Source organism: Bemisia tabaci, chromosome 8 (genome assembly GCF_918797505.1).
Source record: "Bemisia tabaci chromosome 8, PGI_BMITA_v3".
NCBI lineage: Eukaryota > Metazoa > Arthropoda > Insecta > Hemiptera > Aleyrodidae > Bemisia > Bemisia tabaci.
The window spans coordinates 18164089-18185298 of NC_092800.1; the positions used below are offsets into that span (position 1 = coordinate 18164089).

General features: G+C 37.0%; 2 protein-coding genes across 2 annotated transcripts; both read left to right on the forward strand.

Annotated features, from left to right (window-relative positions):
• The first annotated feature begins 2785 nt into the window (after positions 1–2785).
• LOC140225316 (uncharacterized) lies at positions 2786–7439 on the forward strand. Its single transcript, XM_072303804.1, has 3 exons — positions 2786–2922; positions 3346–3423; positions 6018–7439. The coding sequence occupies exon 3, from the start codon at positions 6021–6023 to the stop codon at positions 7437–7439; it is 1419 nt and encodes a 472-aa protein (XP_072159905.1). The 5' UTR covers positions 2786–2922; positions 3346–3423; positions 6018–6020.
• Positions 7440–7518: 79 nt separating this feature from the next.
• Sec24CD (Secretory 24CD) lies at positions 7519–20867 on the forward strand. The gene is made up of 15 exons (XM_019062291.2): positions 7519–7764; positions 8119–8298; positions 8708–8903; positions 9707–9822; positions 10739–10942; positions 11928–12134; positions 12599–12725; positions 12981–13141; positions 13975–14154; positions 14470–14671; positions 15266–15460; positions 16175–16366; positions 16875–17068; positions 18116–18276; positions 19053–20867. Exons 1-14 carry the CDS (start codon positions 7519–7521, stop codon positions 18254–18256), a joined length of 2541 nt encoding a protein of 846 aa, XP_018917836.2. The 3' UTR covers positions 18257–18276; positions 19053–20867.
• The last annotated feature ends 343 nt before the right edge of the window (positions 20868–21210 follow it).

The window sequence follows — 21210 nt, forward strand, 5'->3', positions numbered from 1 at the left end:
TGAGATTTTGTCAAATTCTAAAATTTGTGCTTGTTGATATCTGAACTGTCAAAGTCATTAGGAGTATGGCTTTGAAGACAAGTTGTTCTGTTTGAAGTTCGTAATGATCGGGCTGTTTTAACTCTTCTTACTTTTGCTGTTTATGGGTCCGTTCAAATTACACAGCTTTTTTGTGGTATATATAAATCTAGTTATGAAGCATGGGTCAAGTCCAAACGGCCGTTCTTGGAACCTGAATGCAGAATGCTGCGTACACTCATTCATCACTCAACTATTATTTGGCAATCTTTTACTTTGATGATAAATTGATTTTTTTGAAGCTGTTGATCAAGAAACTCCATGATTTAACAGTTGAAATTATTATGAAAACTATGTAAAGCTGAAGATCTTATCAAGCAAATCTTCATGTGAGAATACCAGTATTGGTACTTGCAAGAATATTACTTTTTTCGAAACGAGTCCTATCCCTCAAATTAGACCCAGCTCATTGATATAATCTATATCTTTATGCATGGCTTTACTGTCAGAGTTATTGTGTTTAAGGATGATGCCAAGAGAGGATACTTTTTTCCCCATTTTATCCTTACAGCTAGGTTCTGGATACTTTTATGCATCAATTTAAAAAGTTGGCCCTTTTTTGATGTATTGCCACCTAATTGTGATATGAACTGACCTTCCTGTGGGAGGATGATCTAAGGTCTTCATCAGCTTTTTTTAGACTTATTTCTCTGAAACATTGTCCGATTTTATAGATTTCAATTATCTAAAGAAAGTTATCATACTACTCAACAGCTTCGGCATGTTCCCACACTTTTTGGCATAAGGAATCCTAACTATTATAACATCTCGCTAATTGTCCATTATTTACAGAAATTTTGTCCTCTAGTCTCAAGCTACCCCATAAATGTTTCTTATTGTATCGAGTACATATATCCATTTGCACCATCAAAAAAGATAGTCCAATCATATTTCATTGATTAGCCTATTTCCATGGATGAATATTTCATCTATCAGCCTGTGTTTTTGAATGAACATAACAAACCAGATTTTCATATGCTAATGTTTATGATTACAATTGCAGCTACCAAAGTTGTGTTTTTTGCGAAGTATAAACAAGCGAACTCGCCTTGAAGATGATTATCGAAAATTGTCTGTCGTTCTAAACTCTGTCTTGTCGTTTTTTTTGTTTTAATAATTTCCAGTTACTGTATCATATTTGTATCATTATTCATTCAAAACCGTGTTAGATTTATTTTTACAAATAAAAACGATCCTGTAAATTTTTTAACCGTTCTCAATTTTATGCTCTATTCGTCACAACATTTTAGAAGGGAATTTTTTTCTCTCCATTAAGTAAGAAAATACAGTCCTCTCTCTTAGTATCGTATCTCACTGGACCAGGAGATTCTTCCAATACAAAGAAAGTTCTGGTAGACAGCGAGGATAATACAGTTGAGGGTTTGGCTCCCAAACTATGTCTCTCATTCTCATTTACCTTTTGAAATATCCACTCCTTTTTTATGTCTTAAAGGTGAACGAATAAACATCATTCCTTGAGAATCCTTCCTTTAGATCAAATTATGAACAAAATTCTCTGCAATTTGGTAGAGGAACACCTACTTCCGAAAATTGGTGATATGTTAAAAGGAGTTTGGCAACGTCTGAAGGCTCACGTGACGTTTTCCCTCAGCATTGCAGTGTTGATGAAGAGAGAATTTTTTACACTTGCTCATTCTTGCAATTACAAAGGATGCTCTTTTGTACCAATATTCTTAATTTTCCTATCTATACACTGAATTTTTGATTTTTCGGTTTTCCAAAATAAATTCCCCATGTGCCCGAAACAACAAAATGATCGCACACTGACAGTACGTGATGCCAGGATACATAAATGTGTCATACAAAAAAATTACTTTGGTAAGAAGTAACTTCAGAATATACACTAACGATGGTATGGTGATCACTTTAAAACTTATATTTTGGTTTGTCATTTTGAGACTTCCCATCATACTTCATCTTGTGCCCAGAAATCTAATCAATGTAATTTTTTTAGAAAACTCCACGATTTTTATTTTATTTTGAAGAGCATCCTGTGTATCAATGGTTGAAGTGTGAAACCACAAAATCTCCAATGCAGTGTTTCAAAATTTCTGACGCTACCTTATTTTTCGAAGAAAAACGAGCCAATTTTAGAGCCCAATATGAATACAGAATATTCTATTTCTCACTCCGTTATCATTAACTGGACGTAATCCAAAAAGTTAAAGTATTAAAATTCGAATAAAGACCTGTTGTGGAGATCAGAGAGATATCAATAAGACTCCCGTAACAAGCAAGAACGCTGTAACTCGACCTTTCTAAATTTAAAAAACTTTTCTCTGACAAGATGCTTTATTTCTTAAAAACTAGTTTACCAGATGTTACCTACATCGTTTCAGCGTGTGTCCCGACGAGTACAACCTGTTCATTCTGAAATTCTAGATATGAGTAGCCATTGGTTAAGTATCTTGTCATTGACATTGATTGTCATTGATTGAATAATGAAGAAAATCTGGAAGGGACTTACGGCGTTTACGCTGTGAACGGCAGAAGAGATTTATCCGGTTCACTCGTGTGGAATTTCAATTAAGTAACATCCAGCGCAAACCTAAGGGATCCACTTCATCAATTTATTCTAAGTACGGAAAACTGTCAATTGATCTTAAAATCAGAAATTTTTAAAGTTGCCGCGTTTTACTTTCAGACATTTACTATCCAATCAGGTACTAGGATAAAGTCACGTGACCCGACGGAGCCCATCTGACGTGTCCCTCACTGCGCATGTGCAGATCAGCCTTACGTGGCAGCGGTGATGTGAAGTGACAAGAAGACAAGTGAAAATGTTTTATTTATTTTTATGAATCGTTAAATTTAATCGTTATGGTATGTATTCAAGTTTTATCACAATTAGCGGCGTATCAATCTGCTTGAAATGCCATCTTAATCCGTGTAAAATTTGGTTTGTGAATCAGTATCCTTTCACTCGCGACATTGACAGTTCCAGTTTCCAACATAGGTTACTTCAAGCGAGTTTTTGATCATTTTCTTACGTTATAATGATGTAACCAGTCCCAAATTCGCAATTTTTGCGATCTGCCAATGCCCCATACTCTTATTTCTGCTGCTTTGTTAGTTACAGCTCTAAATCTTTCCTCCTGTCAGTTCATTTATTATGACAGTTTCATCTGTCAAATTTTCCTTTCAAATTAACTCTTATCAGTGCATAATTTGCCTTTCTAAAATATTTCAATAATGTGCTACACATCATCTGTAGGACTCTACATTTCTCTGAATTTTCTGTCGCAGGATGCTGATTGTCTTCATTCATGAGATCTTGTCTATTATCGTGGACACATAACCTCAATTTTCCCGAAAGACGCAGAAGTAAGTACTTACATCTGATGTATTTAATTTTCTCACAAATACACCACATTATCCCTTCCCAGATGTGGATGCCGTTCCTCCTGTAACATTTCATCTGCTGTGGAATTTATGGCAGAATCAACTTTCTCCAGAAACAGACACTCCATCTGTTATCGTGATAAGCTGGCTGATGATGTAATTACATTTATTTGTCCTTTCCTGCACCATTTAAGCGCTGATATCGGGACAAACTTTCCTCTGTAGGAGTATCTTTGTGTATTTCCGGGGTGTGTCTGGTTTCAGAGACTTCATGATCAAGTATTCTATCGCCAATTTCCCATTTCTCTAAAGGTAAACAATCAAACGAAAACCCATCGCAGCAGGCCGATTATTGAAACTCCTTTGGCACAACAAGACACGATGCAGCCCTATCTTAACCACGCAATATATCACATTTCGATGTCTTATTGGGCTGCATTAAACTTTCCATAATCAGCCTGCTGAGCTGGCTCATAGTACGCTGAGACAGAAATTAAGTATTGTGTGTCAAGATTCCGCAATGGTGCCATCTGATTGCATGCATTGACCTATTGAATGGTGCTGATTTGGAGCTCATGTAGATTACCGTAGTTTCCTAGTTGAAGGGATTTCAAAGTTGGCATGACAAGATGATCCAGCCTGATGAATGCCATGCATTCAGGTTTAGAAAGATACAATAGAACTCTCCCTCCGTTGATTTTGTAGAGGACGGCAGTTGAGAAAGCATTGAATCTTAAGTGGTAATAACTACCTATGGATGTACATAGGGGTTCGATTTTTCCTTGTTTTCTCAATTTTCACCCTGGTATATTTCTCTTCCACTTAGTATATAAAAAATGGTCGAAAGTGTGGGAATGATCGGCCAAGTAGGTAATATTCCACTATTCCGAAGACTGCAAACTGACTCAAATGGTCTATCACTCAGACCCAGCGTTGGCTTATTTATCAACTTTAATATCAAGATTACTTTACCAAAAAAGGGAATGTAAAAAATGAAGGACCCCTCCTTCTTCCTTCTCTAATTGTTACACTTTCAATTGTTTGATAGTTTTGGTAGGCAAATGAGAGAAGAAATAATCATGAAATGGCTTTGTTCAGCATAGAAACTAAACCTCTGCAAATGAAAGGGCAAGATTCAGAGGGGCTAAATTTAGGATTGCCAGCAGCCTAGAAAACCTGGGACGTGAGGGAATTTAAGGCAACCCGAAAAATTCAGGGAATTTTGCGAGGAGCATTTAGCAGAACTGCCACTGTAATTTGAGAGGGAAAAATCTGAGTTGGAGTTTTGTTAGAAAAATGGAAATTCAGGGAATCAAAATAATTTGGATTCAGGGAAAAACAAGAAAAGTTAAGGGATTGAAAATATGGCAATTCTGCAACTACAATCCAGCAATAAAAAAGCTTATCATGAAAATCGATTCATCTGAAAATATTTCATAATTTTTATCCCAAGTATTTAGGGTTACCTATTTCTGTAAATATTTGTGAAGTTCATTGTTTTAATTTTTTTTATCATGTGATAACAACATGCTGATATCATCCGAGCGCCTGATAAGCAGTAGGTGGAGAGTGTATCAGTATCAGTGCTAAAGAAACGTAATCTGCCATATGATGTGCATAAGTCATGTCCATTCAGAGGGACCTCATTTTTCACCCTGAACATCCGAATTGTAAAAGCTTAAGTACGTGCTTTTGTGTTCTTGTGTGTCAGAGTTCTAATTTTTCCTCAGTGATTGTTTACTCAATGAGTCATTGTTCTATAAATAGTATGAAAGAATTTCTCAATATCCAGCCAAGATGGGACCTGTCTTCTTTCCTTGAAACTCAGAAAGAGTATTACTTAACCTATGTACATAAACCTATGCACTCAGTTATGTGGTTCGCTTGGAAATCCACTCTACATCTTTGTTTTTTTTAGCTCACTTTTCCATTCCTGAAGTTCTCTCTAATGATGTTCCAATTAGATTGTATTCGTTCCATATTTTAGATGGTAAAATCATTTATCAACTCTGCATTTGGTCTCACAATTATTCTCAACTACAATTTGATTAGCATATCGATGGCCAAAGTGTGAAAAGACGTTTATGATGTTGCAGACTTCCTTTCATACTTTATTTGTTCTTCGGAAAACTGGTCGACCTAATTTCTTTAAGACTTCCTTAATTTTTGTCTCTGTCAGCAGAATATTCTGGCCTCTCTTTGATTAAATAAAATATGAGTGGACATTTTGAAACATTGCTATGGAGTTACGTGATTTCGCACTTTCTGCCGTGCTAAGGAAAAACTCCACATGATCTACTAGATGTTGCCAAATTTTCTCTTATAAAATACTCATTTTCATGAATAGTTATGAATATTTCCCCTTGAAATATTCACATAGGTACATCAGATAAAAGTGCGCAAAAAATTGTTTAGAAAATTGGAAGAAAATAGTCTTAAATTTCCTTGAAAATTAGTGTCTTACCCAAGGAAAGGCAACGTCTAAAGGTTCATGCGGCGTTTTTTAATATTATCATCGCCAAAATATCAAAACTTAAACTTTGACAGTAATTTTTGTTTTTGTTCTGTTTTTCCAGTCCATGTATGATAATCGTATGTATGGTGAACAACCTGCTCCAACAGGGATGTTCCCCAACTCTCAAGCGGAGGGCTTTCCGCCTCAGCCTGGATACCCAGCCCCTCAACAGAGGAATTTCAATGCATCACAATCAGCAATGCCGCCACAGCTTCAAGGTAACGGACCAGTTCAGTCCCCAATGAGTGGACTGCCACCCTCTCAGTTCGGAGGAGGTCCCCCACAACAGTTTCCTGGAGCTTCTCCGCAGTATGGAGCTCCCCCTGGCTCTGCCCCTCCACAATTCGGAGGCATGCCCCCGTCCCAACCACCAAGATCCTCTCCTTCTCAGGTGGGTGCTCCGCCCCCTTTCAGCGGGTCAGCAACAGCCTCGAGCGGTGGACTGCCGCCTCCGTCGCAACCTGGTGGGTTCGCACAGCCACCAAGCAGTCGACCTCCATCTCAGTTTGGAGCACCAACCAATCCACTAATGAGCAACCAGCCGCCGATGAATGGACCACCTTCACAGCCCAGCGGATTCCCTCAACCACAAGTAGGTGGACCACCGAGACCTATGAATGGACCCCCATCCATGAACTTGGGAGTTTCCACCCCAACAATGAAACCTCCTCAGCAGGGATTGAACCCCGGCACCACACCAATCCAGAGCGATGGAATGAATCAAAGTCCTATGCTTCCTCCAACACAAGCAACTGGCACTCCTTTACCTCCTGCTCAGTCCGGAGTACCAGGAGGCTTCCCCTCTTCTAAAACGCCATCACAATTCACAGGTCCTGCTCAGTCGGAAGGTTTTACTCCTCCCCAGTTCGGCGTTACCCCACAACCAAGAGGTATTCCTAGTTCTCAACCTGGGCCACCCGAAGTTTCGCCTCCTGCAGGTTCATTCCCTCCTCAACCTGTGACAACTCCAACGTCTCAGCCAATGGGCGGAGTCTTTCCAATGCCTCAGGCAGGCCCTCCTCGTCCGGGCGGACTGAGTGCCGCAGAGCCACCCAAACCACTAGACTCGCCTTTCCAGGCAGTCGGAAAAATTCCTCCCCAAAACGGAGAAGTGTCGCCACGCCCATTAGGGTCGCAGTTCCAGCCAGTCAACTCGCCCAATCCTCAGGGGAACTACCCGCCCATGCAATCCCGACCTCCTTCAATGCCAAACCAATCGAATCTCGCCCCCTCCATGAACGGACAATCAAAATTCAATGCTCCACCAAGTTTAAGTCAAAATTATTCACCTCAAGCCAATGGGTTCTCTCAGTCTTTGCAGAATGGATTGCCATCTCCTCAAGACAGCATGAAACCGTCTCCCATGTCTGGCCCTCCCATGCGACCGCCACCCCCAGCATCCACGTTCGGAGGACCTCAGCCTCCCAACGCTGGTCCTCCGCTCAGAGGACCCTCCGCCACCCAACGCTGGTCCTCTGCCTAGAGGACCGCAGCCTGGTGGACTGGCCAAGCCTTATCCAACTTCTCAAGTCGACGGATATCCTGGGTCACCGGCTGGAGGTATGCCGAGGATGCCAAGCAGGGTGCCTCAGTACGGAGAGCAGTATTATGGACAACAACAGCAATTCGCGTCCAGTCCCAACATTCCTCCGCAACCTCAACCTTCATCGTATCCACAGCCTGGGGGATACCCTTCACCTAACTACCCTCAAAGTGGGGGTTATCCATCCCAGCCCTCGCAACCACACTACCCAGCTCAACCACAAGAACCGCAGCGGAAGCTTGACCCTGACCAAATGCCTAGTCCGGTAAGAATTTATTTTTATTATTAAATACTGTAAATCTTGTTATTCAGGCTAATTTCTAGGTTAAGGTGTTAGGGGTGTTACTTTGATACTAGAATTCTAAGGTGACGAAAGTAGAAAGTAACCCCTAGAATCGCCAAAAGCAACAATTAAAGTTTTGATTTGGTAAGAGATTTTTAGTGAAAAGATATGCCTTTATTATTTAATCTTTGGCCTCATAAGATTTCTACTTTGCCAATCATCATCTAAACACCTTCTTCCTGCGCTTTTATATTTGTTTTATATATTCGCTTTATATACTTGTTGTTCTTTGCTGGTTGCACACCATTAATCATTCGTTTTCTGATTGAATTTTAGATTCAAGTAATAACTGATGACCAACGTGCGAAGTCCGGAAAATTCTATACAAATCAAAAGGGGTTGGTGCCACCATTAGTCACCACAGATTTTATCGTACAAGATCAAGGGAATGCAAGTGCGAGGTTTATTCGCTCAACCATGTACAACGTGCCTATCACCCAAGACATCATGAAACAGGTACTCTTCATTCTTCGATCTCATGGTACTCTTCATTCTTCGATCTCATGGTACTCTTCATTCTTCAATCTCATGCTCCCTGTTAAATTTTGAAAAGTCAATTTCATGTGAAGGGTGGATTCCATTCTTTTTCCTTGACATATCTGTGTCAGAGTTTTAAGAGTAATAACCTCCAGAAATTTTATGAGAATCACTTTCAAACACTCAATTTTTTGCCAGGCTGCTTTATCTCATGTTAAGAAAGCAACTGTGAAAACTAAGTCGGAAGGTTTGCAAAAATTGACCCTTTTAATCGGAAATTGTCCAGGATGTGTGCATAATTGACCATCCCGAAGTTTTGGTTCCATTTGCAAAATATGATCTTGTTGTCTGAGAAATTTTTTAAGGGTTGTGACTGTTTCATTTTCAGGCATCTGTGCCATTTGGCATCGTGTTGAGCCCTCTTGCTCAAATCAAACCAGGGGAAAACGATCCTCCTATCGTGGACATGGGAGAACTCGGCCCTGTGCGTTGCAACCGGTGCAAAGCATACATGTCCCCATTTATGCAGTTTATCGATGGAGGACGAAGATTCCACTGCATGCTTTGCAAAGCCACTACTGACGGTATGCTCCTGTTTCTCCTCTTTTTTTTTAAAGGAACAAGGTCATTTTACTTTTAATCCGTTCCTTTAAATTGTTCTTGCAAGACTTGGCAACAATGTTTTCATTATTTCTGTCATTTCTTGATAGAGAGTGTCACTTTCTCACACTCATGTAAAAAGAATGACCATTCTTACTCATTTTTGTTGGGTAGGTATTCTCTCTTGTAAAATAATTTTGTTTTACTCTACCCACACAAATATTGTATCCAACCATTTCTCTTTCTTTCTGTTTATAATTTCTGCTGATTTGCAAAGATGAACAAAGTGAAAGCTTCTGAAAAGCAGGTTTTAGTTCCGTTCTGACGGAAATTACTGTGAATGCCAAGTTTTTCAAACCTGACATCATTGCAGGAGGCAAGCAATCGGAAAGATCCACCATTTCTCTTCTTCTGTTATAATTCTGCTGATTTGCAAGATGAACAAGTGAAGCTTCTGAAAAGCAGGTTTAGTTCCATCTGACGGAAATTACTGTGAATGCCAAGTTTTTCAAACCTCGACATCATTGCAGGAGGCAAGCAAATCGGAAAAGAATGGTCTCATTATCTGTTCGAAAAATATCTCACTCTTGCCTTCCCTTCCCCAAAATGAAAAATATATGTGTAAAATAAAAGGTCTAATGCTTTTTTCCACTAATTTCAAGCAGAATAATACATGCGTAAGTCAAAATATTTTACTGTTTAGTTAATGAAATTGCCCTAACTAAATTATTCGGTCTCTCTCTCTTGATTTTGTTGAATTTTCTAATTTTTTTGGTTTATTCAACAGTGCCAGAACAATATTTCCAACATTTGGACCATACAGGGCAAAGAGTGGATAGATATGAACGTCCAGAACTTGTTTTAGGAGCATATGAATTTGTTGCCACCAAAGAATATTGTACAGTAAGTGTATATTTGTTCAATCACTTAATTTTTTATTTTTAAATTCTCAGAATTTTCTGTGCAGTAAATCTAACAAATTTTAGATCCGCACCATATTATTGCTGTTTAAGGGTATCCCAAGTGAAGAAATTAAGTCACATTTTTGTGATTTTTAGTGAAAAATGTTTGAAGTACAAAAATTACATGGATGTCTACAGTAAAGGTTGACTATTTCTAGCATTTGGGAACTTGGCTCATTCTAGACATAACCCACGTATCCAATTGAAATTGAGGTGCTGGGTGAGAGAAGGGCTCTTCTAGGTTGCAGTGTTCTGAAGTCTCTGCCATTATTTCATTCATTGTAAGGGAAGTAAATGCATGCGTTTCATCAACATTTTTACTGAATATTCTTTATAGATATGTAACATTCTGTAGAAAGGATTATGGAAAAATCACCCATCAAACTTAAGTGAGTGACGGAGCTCCAGAACAACTGCAACCAGCAAGTGCTCTTCTGGCACGAAGTCCCTCAATTTGTTTCCGTTTCGACAGTACAACTCCTGTCTCTAGCGTGTCTTATTGGGGAGTCCCAAAATCTCAGTTTTTATTTTATTTTTTTCAAAGCAGAACAAATCAACATCATTCTCCTAAGTTAACACAGATTTTTCTCCATAAAAAGATGATCAATCAGGGAAGTTTTAAAGAATTGACTTTGAGTAGTCTTCTATAGTAAAGATGAAGTATTTGTCATGGACTCTATTTTGAGATGCTTTTATGGACTCTCAAGTTTGAAAATTCAAATTCATTTCCAGAAAAAGTATCAAAACTCACCAATACTTTCAATCAGATCAATCTGTTTTCCAGTCATCCTTTTTAATCCCCCCCCCCTTTTTTTCTTTTGAATACACACAATCTAATATTTGTTTCATGCTTTCAGAATAACACTTTCCCCAAACCACCAGCCATGATATTTTTGATAGACGTTTCCTATAACAATATTAAATCAGGGATGGTCCATCTAATTTGCAGTCAAATGCGTAGTATATTGCTAAATCTACCCAAGGAGCCTGGTCAGTCAAAAAGCAGTGTTCGTGTCGGATTCATCACGTACAACAATACCGTGCATTTTTACAACATCAAGGTAATTTTCTGTCAAGTTCAAGGGAAGACCCAGGATCTTAGTGTTTTGTGCAAGCAGTGCATTTTTGCAAATTTACAATTAGTGCATTTTTTAGTGCTCAAACTTGGTCAAAAGTAGCAAAAAATTCACCTCACGAACGCCCAGTTGCTCAAAACTAAATTTTTTTTGGTTCGGATTCTGTGGCGCGATATTTTTTATTGTTTTTCATTGCTGGCAACTAAATATAGGAAGAATTACTGATTAGGATGATGTTTGGGCTTGGATAACAGGGAGAGAAAAAAATCAGAAAATGGAACCCATCAATTTGTTACCCCATAGATTTTTTGGGACCGCTTAAGTACTATGTAAGTGTCTCAAAGAGGAGAGGAGGTCAGAGCTTACAAGAAGAGGTCAGGCCTAAGCTTACCTGAGCCCTCCGCCTAAAATATGTGTATGTTCCAATATAAATCATGTTTTTAGCAATTTTCGGTTTTTGCATTGTTTTCGAAAAAATTGGAGGGAGGGTCAAGCCAGGCCTCCGTAATTCAGAAAGGGAGAGAGATTGGCATAGAAAAGTTGTCGTAAGTGGAGGGAGAGTGAACAAGTCTGCCAAAACAGCTTACGTAAGATTTAAGTGGCCCCTCTCCGAAAGAATACAGAGAAAATACATATGTAATTTCAATTAAAATTATCTTGATTTCTGAGCAACTATTGGAAGTTTTAAATCAATATTATTCTACTAGTATCATGAGCTTATAAACTTAAAATTTGTCACATTGACTTAATGATGATTTTTGAATATAAAGTACCTCATAACTTAAAACAAAACTCAATCGTTTACTTATCTATCAAAGTATCGCCTGCGTTACAAAAAGGTAAAGCATAAGTAAGCTTTGCCGCTCCTGGCGAACGCTAAGGATGCCATTGTCCTCGCAAATGATGCTCCTACCCTTTATGCTCACAATTTTCCAGGAATCATTATTACTTAACTTTTTCTCTCTTGCAGGCATGTCTTGGTCAGCCACAGATGATGGTTGTAGGCGATGTGGCAGATATGTTCATGCCATTGTTGGATGGTTTCCTGTGCGACCCAGAAGAATCGGAACAAGTGATCCTCAGTTTGATGGAACAGATTCCGTCCATGTTCGCGGACACGCGGGAAACTGAGACCATTCTAGCTCCGGCCATCACCGCAGGTCTTGAAGCACTCAAGGTAATTAATTTTTATCCAAGCCTCGTGAGATACTTCCGAAATTATGACAATCTTGGAGTAGAAGACCGCTCTAAGATTTCCATTTCTGTTTTATTTTTTCCAAGAGAAGCAAACCAACTTTAAACTTGAAATTTGTACAGAATATTCTGCCAACTATGGAGAACAATCAAGGAAGTTTTTAAGAAATTACGTTCACTAATCTTCCCCAAAAAATAGTGAAGTATGACAGGAGGTATGCACGGACGCAAATGGAAATATGTTGTATGGCACTTTGGCTGTTGATATGTTTTTGTGTGTTTCTTTGCATTTGCTTCACACAATCTGGGTGGGTTAACAAAGAAATCTTACTTTTATTTTTGCTCCTCAATTCTATTCTGTGTACGATACTGTCAATTTAATGATTAATTTATTGATAAGAAGTCCTTTTATCTAATATTTAATTGGTTTTTTTGCCATTTTTGCAGGCTGCGGAATGTGCTGGGAAACTATTAGTTTTCCACTCATCTTTACCAATTGCTGAAGCACCGGGCAAGCTGAAGAATCGAGATGATAGAAAATTACTAGGCACTGATAAAGAAAAGTCTGTTTTAAGTAAGTATAACTCTGTATTTTCAAGTAATTAAGAAGACACTTTCCATTTGATCATGTGAAATGGAAGGATCAACTCCTAGGAAATCGTGCTCTTAATTGTACTTTTAATGCACTTTTCACGGAACTGTATGCTATTTTCCTTTCTATATTTTCACAAGATGGCTACAATTCTGCACACTTATTTTTCATATAACTCAGTAGATCGGATTGTTTATCCTTTGTTTACGCTAATTGTTTTCTTTATAAATCTTTCAGGCCCCCAAAATCAGGTTTACAACAACCTAGGTCAAGACTGTGTTGGTGCTGGCTGCAGTGTAGATTTATTTATTTTTAATAATTCCTTTATTGACCTTGCGACAATTGGTCAAGTCTCAAGGTTGACTGGAGGTCAAGTTTATAAGTACACATATTTCCAGGTAAAAACACTGTATATTTTCAACTTTCTAAATTTTTAGTAAATTTGTCAAAACCCTTCCCTTGAGTTTTCTTTACATGCATCAGTTAGTCAGCGCCAAAACGAAAAAGATCATCGCTTTGTCAAGGACGATCTGAAATTATGTTAAAATTGGCGATGCTTTACACATGATATTTGGTAATGGCGTTAAGCAAAAGTACAATTGTTTTTTAAATTATTTTCTTGAATATTTTCAAAGTAGGTTCACTTAAGAATAATTTTATTAGTGCTTCTCGTTTTTCATGAGAGTGGGAAGTTCAATTTTTTCATAACCAATTGGACCGCGTTAAACAGAAAGGAACCAACCCATATCAGCTATTGCCAAATTTCACAGGAGAATTCGATTTTTTACAAGAGAACGTTTGTGCGGATTCCTTTGAAAATTTTAGGGAATTTGCTTTGTATTATGGAGAAAATTCGTAGAAATTTGCACAAAAATCCGCACAACCAAATTGCTCGATTAAATTTGGCAATAGCTGATGTGGCTTGGTTCCTTTCTGTTTAACACGGTCCAATTCTTGATGAAAACGTCAGTGTCTTGGTTCGAAGTGAATTTCAGCAATTTTGGTAAGGAAATTGTGCTCTCTATGAAATTTTGAAGGGGATACCTTTTTCAGAATGCTTAAATTCATACTTTCTCCTCTGATCAATTTTACAAGAGAAATTTTGCGAAGCCCTAAACGTTAGAAGAACCCAGAGATTCCAATTTCAAACACTCCTTGTACCTTTTCTGCAGGAAAAATTCCGAGTTCTCCTATTTGTGTACTGATCGAAGCCTTTTTTATATTCTTTCAGGCTGATGTCGATGGAGAAAGATTGATCATGGATATATGCGAGAACATTAGTCGACCAATTGCATTCAACGCTATAATGAGAGTACGTACTTCAACAGGTGTACGACCGACTGATTTCTATGGCCACTTTTACATGGCCAACACTACAGACATGGAATTTGGCAGTATAGATTGTAACAAGGTAAACTCATTATTCATCAAATTTTCCTCTCCAAACTGGCGCAGATTTATGTCATTTTTTCTGCAACTAAACGCTAGTAAATTACTCCTAAATGTACAGTGGTTTAGTTTTGTATCAAAATTTTGAGTTTTGTAGTCTCGACGTCCCTGTTATTCCTGTAAATGGTCACATATTCACTATAACTCAAACAAGGCTTGCTCTTCAAAGCTGTCTAAATGAAAAACACAAAAATAACCTTGCAATGTTGATTAAAATTTGATGAAAATGCTCCTTTAGTTTTTCCTCATTCTTTTGAATATATTTTTGGTATTGTAGGCTGTGGCTGTTGAGATCAAGCATGATGACAAATTAACGGAAGAAGATGGTGTTTATATTCAAGTAGCCCTCTTGTACACGTCCTGTAGTGCGCAAAGAAGAGTTCGTGTCCTCAATTTAGCCTTGAACACTTGCTCTCAAATGGCAGATCTGTTCCGTGCCTGCGAGCTGGATACAATAATTAATTTCTTCTCTAAGCAAGGTTAGCAGAACCTCAAAACCATTATCTTCAAAGACTGCTTGAAAAATAAGACACTCTAAGTCAGAAATGTGAAATTAATATCTGAACTGGTTACTGGCAGAACGCAACGACCCAAACCTCAATATCTTAAAGAATGAAGCACAAGTTAATCAATCAAAAATCACCTAGTAAAATAACAACTAAATCCGAGAAAAGGCTGCCATGAAATACAGAAAGTAACATGTACAAAAAATTGGGATGTTTCGAAATAATGAAGAATTTACCAATGCTCAACGGGGAAAAAAATGGAAAAAATGAGTTATCGTTTGCTATTTTGCTACAATGACACTGTTTTGCTGCACTGGGCTGGGTCAGTTTAATTTGTAATCAGTCCAGGTCCGGCATCAAAAGCGAATTGACGACTCAATTTTTTCTCCGGGCAAAGTTTAGTGTGGGCCAAGAGCTCTTTACTGTTGGTTTGCTACAAAGTTAGAGGTCAGCAGAAGTCAAAGTTTTCCCCCAAGATACTAGTAAATCAAACATTTAGTAGATCATTGCAATCATAATCTAATCTTGCTGCCTTTATTATAAATTGTGTTTTATTCTATTTTGCAGCCGTTTTTAAATTATTGGAAGCTACCCCAAAAGCTGTCAAAGAATCGCTCATTAATCGTTGTGCTCAAATCTTAGCCTGCTATCGTAAAAACTGCGCACTGCCTTCGTCTGCCGGACAACTCATCTTACCTGAATGCATGAAACTACTTCCTTTGTACATTAATTGCGTTCTTAAAAGCGATGCGGTCTCTGGTGGTAAGTTATTTTTCTTCTGTTTTGACCTCACAGTTTTTTTTGTCCAAAAAGCAGTGTAAACTTTCCATCCTCCAATCCTCCTTACAATTTGAGATATCTTGTGGAAGTTTTAAGACTATAAATCTACAGTTGTACTACAAATCTGTACTACAAATCTCTGTAATTGGATCAACTCTACCCCAGCAAACATAGTTGCAACAGTCATGACCTAGGGATGGGGGATGGCGATATAGTCTGAGATATTTAATTTATGAAGTTGGAGGATTTTTTTAATTTCATCTCGATTAATGAGTATTTACCCTAGCTTTCTCTTTTCTCCAAATCAATATTTCTAAGGAAAAAAACTTGCCTCAGTATTTTTTGTCTTTTTAGCAAATTCTTTGGTCTAGATCTTCTTTTACTACTAAGTATTGAAGAATTTGTGTTGGGGTTTTTTTCTTGGTTTAACAATGGTCACCAAAGCATCAAAATGATTGAGGGAGAGGGGGCTAGTGCTGAAACGAAAGCATTTTGGCAGTGTTTGGCATCACGTTGAACACCGCCGCAATTCATATTTTACGGAATAAGAAATCTTGGTAACTTAGAATGATTAAGGTTTCTCTGAATATTGTTTAGTCTTGGTATTAATTTTACTGTTTCTGTTAGAATAAATTCACTGATTTTGATTGACGTTTTTCTGAATTGTAATATATTTTTATATTATCTGCCATGTAGGTTCTGATTTGACGATCGATGACAGATGGTTCGCAATGGATTCTGTGATGATTAGTGATATTCCCTCCTCGGTTGTATATTTCTACCCGCGTCTTATCCCATTAGTAGATATTGATGTCACATCGCTGGACATTCCTGTTCCTATCAGGTGTTCCATTGAAAAAATGAACAATGAAGGTGCTTTTATTCTAGGTGAGACTTCCAAGCAATTTCTTTCTTTCACAATGAAATTTTACTGATCAGCAATTGTTTTTAGAAATTTCACTAAATATTAAAAATCATGAAATATTACTAATAATCTTGACAAACACACCTCTTTCATTCTGCTTACTTACTTGCTTGAGGTGTTAGGGGTGTACGTCTAGGACCCTTTTATAGTACCTATGTGACTATGCAAAAAGAAAAATATCTTAGTATCATGCCGTAATCTGTTTTTTTGGATGTAAATCTTTCGCAATTCATTAATATCCGCCATTACTATGCCTGGATGAAGTCTGTAGTCCATTCTAGTTTTGTTGTGGTTATTGTTTCTGATACGATCAATTTACTTAATCTTTCAGTCAAGTCTATTCGCTTATTCAAATTTTGAGATCTGCAGAAAACTTTTACAACATTAATAATGTTTTTTTTTTTATGAACTCCCATTTTTGGTCTCTCTTTTCTCAAATGCTGAACATAATCCTTGTATCTTTTTGCGCAGAAAATGGAATCCACATGTTCTTGTGGGTCGGCTTAAATGTTAGTAATGATTGGGTGATGAATGTTTTTGGAGTGTCCTCCGTGATGCAAATAGACACGGACAAAGCCAGTTTGCCTTATCTCGAGAACCCCCTCTCTGCCCGCATTCGCGAACTCATCAAATCAATTAGGTCACAGAGAAACAGAGCCATGAGGGTAAGTAAATGCTAATTTCATTAAGTTGTCGGTTTTTTCTCTTCTGTGTTTAATTATAATTTTCCGTTACAAGGCTTTTATAGGTAAATCAAGTGGATGCATTTATGCAAGGAAAAAAAAGTCTACACGAGAGTTTTTAGAAAAAACCTATCTGTTTAATAAGGGGGGGGGGGGTGTGTTTAGGATTGGAATTCGGAAGCTGTGTTAAGTCGAATCTTTTCCTCATGCACTGGAATTTGTGTAGCATAAAAGGGTAAAATAAAAAGACGTTATTCAAAATAGAGCAGGTTTAGGATTTTTCCTCAAATTTTCCTGCTGAATGACTTTTTTTGCATAATTTTTTCCTTGTAATAATCGTTTTACGCAAAGGAAGTCTATCTGCAGGAGAATTGGAAAAACCTGACAGCTCCTGCCTTTTAATGAAGTCTTGAAGATTGTGTCTACTGGCACATTATCATCTAAAATTCTTGCTTCCTCATTATGCTTTTCTTCCATTTTTCTTAAGATATTCATATTTTCAGAGGTTTCCTGAAATCCTTGATTTAGCAGTGCCTTCTTTCACTTCTCCCTTACCTTGCCTGCATTTTGAACCCTGACAAGGACAAATTTTTGCAAGAGATAAAGGAATTCAGCTTTTTGAGAAATCTAGAGAAGTGAACTGAAATGCACAGAATGAAACTGATATTTTGGAAGGAAACGATGTAGTAAATTATATTTAAGAACTGCGTACCTCAAAGGCATGTTACCTTTAAGTTCCTTGTGAAAATACTGAATTTTCGTAGATGAAAAACTCTGTGCTTTTCCATATTTCTGTATGGACCTTTCAAAATCCCTGCTTTTTCAGTGTATCCGTACTACGTTTTTTATGCACTAAAACTCTGTACTACGTTTTTTATGCACTAAAACTCTGTAGATCCTCATTATTTTCCATCACAAATTGAGATGAATTAATTATTAACAGATTTTATATAATTATGTATTATTTACTTGGAAAGGATGTTAGTAATCACATTTGTATATTGATCAATTTTCTCCTCAATTTCACAGCTAACGTTGGTGCGGCCTCGTGACAAAATGGAAATAGTTATGAAACACTTCCTTGTCGAAGACCGAGGTGTAGATGGATCTAGTTCTTATGTAGATTTCCTATGCTTCATGCACAAAGAAATTCGTAACTTGTTGAGTTAGCAAAGTTAAAATTTAATGAGGTAAGACCAATTATATTTTATCGCTCTATCACCTCGTTTTTATTATGTATAACCTTTTTGCTCCCCCAATTCCGTGATTTTTGAGGCTTTTGGTTGGTCTAGAAGCAACATGCATTTCAACCAATGTTCAAACATATCAAAGATATCGTTGAACTCTGAAGAATAATCAGTTAATTTTCTATCTCTCTTTAAGCATTTTTTTCTGTTCAGAGGTAACATTTTAAAAGAAATTCTGAAATACTGAAACTGAGAAGTGCCGTTTTTGCTTCCAAGTCGCAAGTCATTATGAGGTTATTTCAGAGGGTGCTCAAGAAGTGATCTAAAGCGTCAAATCAAACTATAGTTATGATGGTTGTAAATCATAGAAATACACCAATGATGAAACTTCCAAACCTTATATATTGGTTTGCAACGTTGCAGACTTCCTTTCATACTTGATTTTTCAAATGGAAAACTACCCGTCGCCAACTCACTAAAACTTCAGGTGATTTTTCCTGTCTGCGCAAAAGAAAAATTCCATGATAATTTCAAGGAATGATGTTGGTTTGTTTCACTTCAAAAATATGAAATGGGAGTGGAGATATTAACGAGATACAAGGTTTAGGAGTTCCATCATTGATATTCATTAAAAGCTACCATGAAAAGTATGCATTTATTTTTCTCTTAATGGCTGAAATGTTGATTTTGAGACATCGCAACCGAGAAGTGCTCCTTCTGTACGCTTCAATTCTCTGTTACTACTTCTTGATACTAAAATTGCTCTTTTGTTACTTTAGGATTTATGAATGGCCGTTGAATCAGTTACATGAATGGACGTCTCACTGGTGAGGGTTCTGTCATCTCTCGTCGTGTATCGTTTTTATTACAATTCAAATTTTATTATCATTCTCGCTGCAATTATAACTTCAATTTTTTATCATTTTTAATGTTATCTAGATCTATTTAGTCTTTGTTTTTACTCATTTAAATGTGTAAATTTATCTTTTATCGGCTATCTGCCATGATTTTTGTTACTGAAGGGGTTGTTTTCAACACTGAAAAATCGAATCCAGGAGTTTTGACTCTTACCAGTCTCGACTCCTATTTCGACATTTATGGTGCAAACTATGCCATTTTTATCGCTAAACAGCCTGGGTAGCTTTACATGTTTCGTCAAAATGAAAGGCGACAGAAAGTGGGTCTTTTTGCATTAAAAAATGCACTTATATTGCCGCTTGGAAGGGGTGATCTTCAAATCAATGAAATTTCTCTACTGTGGATAATTGTTCCATGAATAATGTTTCTTGTTTTTGCTTTTCTCTTATATTTTTTTTTTTTTTTGTTGAACTGTATCAATGGATCTTTGAGCTTACGGGAATAAGTCAAAGTTTGGGGATGTTCAATCACAGGTTTTATAATGTTGTTTGTTGTCCCCGGAAAAACCAGTCCACTCTGAATTATTTATTCGTTCGTTATATAACATTCTTATTTTTTCGCTTAGTTGGACTGTTTTATTGTATCTTTGTTGCTGCATCCCTATTTCTTTGTAACCACTTTGTTTACTTAGGTCAATCAGTTGTTAACAATTTTCAAATAGTAAGGATTATGATTTGTATATTATTTTGTAAAGTTTGTACATTATTGTATTTTATTCGAATATCTTTTAAAGTCTTTAAGGGGAAGGGTGTACTTGCATAACTACTACTACAGCCAGGAGTTGTGAGTCTGTGCAAATTTTATGACTTATTCTTACATTGTTTTCACTCGAGGAAATTTCTCAGCAAACGTAAACAAATATCGAGTAGATTTCGTTATAATACCGGTTTTTGCTCTCTATTTTCAGCTAACAACCACACTCAGAGGAATATTCCAACAGTATAATTCCAAAAAATATTTATCAGAAGCACTGAATCAAAGGCAAAAATATGTAATTGTTTGTTTTCATCATGTGTTAAAAAAAACCAATGAATCCTCTTCTGACTCATCAAATGAATTCAGACGGTATTCAAGCCTTAACAGTAATTTCATCTGGCGTTGATAATTAGTTTTTAAGTTAGTATTTTAAGATGAATTCAATGGGAAGGTTAAGATTTTCAAAACTAGAACTTAGATTTCATTTTCACAGCCAGATGCAAGATTCTGTTCTTAGTTCGTTTTGGTTCTAATGCAAGGCACCAAAGAAGATTTACTTGGAATTGATGAATAAAATTCACCACAAAGTGTAGTGAATTCGTTTCATGCTAAAAATCGAGAGTAAATTTGGTATTCTAGAAAAATGATTCAACAACTAAGTGTTCGATTTGCTGCAAATTCATCTAAAATGGTGCAAAATTATCAAAAATGGATTGTTTTTTTCCAGCTTTAGTTCAATTATATCCCCTTATTAGTGAATCATTAAAATATTTCAATTATTCTCTCCTCTAGAGAGAAGGGATAGAAGACTTTGACTTGTAACTTTTGACCAGACTCAAAATTGCCTCGCTCAATCAAATTATCATATTTTCATTTTGTATTTTTATCCGCATTATAATTTGTCAGTTTAGATGTATTTAATGTTAATTTAATATTTAGACAATTTTTCTGGTAAAAATACAACGGAAAATACCTTAAAACCTGTAGCTTTATTCCATTCCTCTCTCACCTCCTAAAGTTTTTCCTCTTTTTCTTAAAGCTGTCCTCTAGCCCGCCCCCCCCCCCCCCCAATCATACCGATGTTTTCATGGTAGTCCATGTTTCAATTTATTAACAGCGACTAGGGCGAGTCTACTGGCTACAGAAAAACATGTCCTGTTCAAACTGTCCAAAATTTTTTCAACTTTTTACAAATTTGACTTGCAGGAGTTACACTCTAGTGCCAATTGGTATTTTTTTTTTTTTTTCAGGGAGGGGGAGGTTTGTCTTAAAATGATCTTATCATCTCCCGAGGCACCACCTGCATGTTTCTATTTTTAACTT

Bases quoted from the DNA above. Each gene is read 5' to 3' on its own strand.
- Sec24CD (XM_019062291.2), top strand. From the start codon at position 7,519: ATGCCGAGGATGCCAAGCAGGGTGCCTCAGTACGGAGAGCAGTATTAT. The intron at 7,765-8,118 runs GTAAGAATTTAT...ATTGAATTTTAG, and splicing joins CTGACCAAATGCCTAGTCCG to ATTCAAGTAATAACTGATGA. The intron at 17,069-18,115 runs GTAAGTAAATGC...TCAATTTCACAG, and splicing joins AGAGAAACAGAGCCATGAGG to CTAACGTTGGTGCGGCCTCG.
- LOC140225316 (XM_072303804.1), top strand. From the start codon at position 6,021: ATGTATGATAATCGTATGTATGGTGAACAACCTGCTCCAACAGGGATG.